Source organism: Merops nubicus, unplaced genomic scaffold, assembly GCF_000691845.1.
Source record: "Merops nubicus isolate BGI_N331 unplaced genomic scaffold, ASM69184v1 scaffold16302, whole genome shotgun sequence".
NCBI classification, from domain to species: Eukaryota; Metazoa; Chordata; class Aves; order Coraciiformes; family Meropidae; genus Merops; species Merops nubicus.
Genome location: NW_008595752.1, coordinates 2,064 through 4,403, shown reverse-complemented (window position 1 = coordinate 4,403; position 2,340 = coordinate 2,064). Strand labels below are relative to the sequence as shown.

Genomic DNA, 2,340 nt, shown 5'->3' with positions numbered 1-2,340 from the left:
TGAAAGAGTTAAAAGATCACACACAGCAGCTGTGACATACTAACTAGTGAGGAGCATTCCAGTTACCCCAGCTAAAAGTCCCTGTTGCTACATGACCCAAGGCTGTATCAGAAGGATCTGCTACCACAGGCCTACGTGATGGAGGAGTTAGCCTCCAATTTCCTGAGCAGGTGTCTCCTGGTGTGTACAGCCAGTGCCTTCACTAGTGCCTCAGGGAGGTGAAGACCCCCAGCTTAAGCCTGTAGCCTTTCCCTGGTTCTGTAGATTTGCTGGCAGCCAACCTGCTGTAAACTTACCTTGCAAACTATCATGAACATGGTGAAAAAGAAGATGAGGTTGGCTTCAGAGATGGGGAGCCAGTGAGTCTGTTGCAGAGTGAAGAGGACCGTGCCATACAGACTAGCCTTTGTTGGGCTAGAAGAGAAACAAAACAGTTTTCTAGGTTTGCATCCAGTCCTTAAGGGTTCCTTAAATTCATCTTTCAGTCTGACAGAGACTTTACAGGCTGGCTACTTACAAGGACATGTGAAGAATTTCATTTGTTTCAGGCTTCCAGACCCCACGAAGCAGTTGCTCAAAGTTAGACATCAAGGCAACACCAGAACCTGTGAAACAGCCAAAGTGAACAGCTACAAGTGCCACACCAGAAGAGAGCTCTGCTGCCTTTGCTGGCTCCCAAGGGCTAAGGACAAGCTATGGGGAACACAAGGTTGGGACATACATTGTGCCCAAATTTAAAAGAACTTGGCCTAAAACAACAGAGCAGGGCAAACACTGTTTAGACTGTCTAAAAAGTGCAGGGGAAAGGGCATTGGCCTCTGTTCCATGTAGTGATGCTCAGATGCTTGCTCCAAACAAAAGCTAAAGGAAACCAACTGGGCTTTTTCAACACCGATAGAACCCCCCACCTTGAGAAGATACAGCCAGGGCCAGAGATAGAAGAACACAGGGGAGAGAAGAAAGAATTCCTGAATTCCACACCCATATTTCAGTGATTCCCATTCCTCATGCCTCCATTAAAGGCAGGTGATGACTCAGCTGCCATCAGCTGCAGGTCTGACTAAACCCCTGTGCTGTAGGGGCCCTGGCTGGCTGAAGCCAGCTCACCACATCCACCAGCCGGCCCGCTGGTCAGCACTGGGGATGTGGTCACCTGGAGCTCCACTCACAGGTCCTCCCGTCCCTCCCCACGGGGCTGGGTGCCTCCCTGCCCCAGGAGGAGCATCCCCTGTGTCACCTTTGACCCATCCTGTAGCCATCATAACGAACCACCCGTGGTGATAAAGGTGGTGAGCGTGGTGCACCCCGGCTGCAATTTTGCGCACTCTGACCACCTCCTTCATGGCCACGAAGATGAGCTTCACAGGCAGAAAGCTGACACACTTGTAGAAGATGTTCATGGGGCAGAAGAATATCAGATACCTGGGTAAAAAACACAAAGGAGTTTAAGAACCTGTTTTGTGTTGATCTGGGGTGTGCAGAGGACTGGGTAAGAGTACTGATGTTAGCCCAAGGCACATCAGAAGGAAATGCTGGTTCTGTCACACGTGGCCCACGCAACTGAGGCAATGAAATGGGGAGTAGCTGTGGTTAATCTGTGCAGATTTCACTGCCATGGTGACTGGGAGGATAAAATGGAACGTTCAGCATGTGCTGCTGCTCTGCTCCATGTGGCACGGGCGCAGCTCAGGCTGCTCTGGCGGTTTGGCCGCAGTCCAGCCCCAGCAGCTGTGAACAGAAACACCCAGTGACTGGCCTGAACCCAGCCTGCACAGCCACAGCCTTGGGCAGCTGCTCGGGGAAACTGGGAACTAGATCCAGGAATACAACAGACTCCAAGACTACCTCACCCCACCTCTTCTTCCCCCAGTTAATCCAGGCACTATCGCAGGGGGTGGCACACCAGCAGAACACCTCCCTCCAGACCTCATGGCCTTGTACACAGCCACGGCCTCTCCAGCTTAGTCAGCCAGGTGAGAGACTCACCAGACTGCTGTGGCCAGGACGACACTGGAGTTATTGCTGAAGTAATCAATAGGTGGTTCTCCCAGTAACAGAGCAGCGAGTATGTAGCTCCCAAAGCAGTGCAGCATGGCACAGAGCCAGGAGGCGTCAGCTCCACAGCTCCTGTGGAGAACATTCTAGGTGAGAAGACGGATCCAGCAAGTAAGCAGAAACTTCAAGACCCTCTAAGAAAGAGGCTTGTGTGTGTTCTCCAACAAAAGTCAGTCAAAAGGAGAGTGCTCATAAAATAAAACACAAAAACGTGCATTCTGTGAAACCTGCACAGGGACCAGATATTGTCCAGAAATGAGGAGTGTGATCATAGCTGGCAGGCCC

At 51.4% G+C, this 2,340-nt stretch overlaps 1 protein-coding gene across 1 annotated transcript in view; it reads right to left on the bottom strand.

The window, feature by feature from the left end:
• The window catches only part of TMEM38A (transmembrane protein 38A), a 2,593-nt gene extending 488 nt beyond the window's left edge, over nt 1-2,105 (bottom strand). Inside the window, exons 1-4 of the mRNA XM_008936174.1 lie at nt 1,987-2,105; nt 1,238-1,422; nt 518-605; nt 297-414 (exon numbers count right to left, since the gene is read on the bottom strand). Coding sequence (XP_008934422.1) covers nt 297-414; nt 518-605; nt 1,238-1,422; nt 1,987-2,093 — 498 coding nt within the window. The 5' untranslated portion in view covers nt 2,094-2,105. The remainder of the gene's footprint in view (nt 1-296; nt 415-517; nt 606-1,237; nt 1,423-1,986) is intronic.
• Between the last annotated feature and the right edge of the window lie 235 nt (nt 2,106-2,340).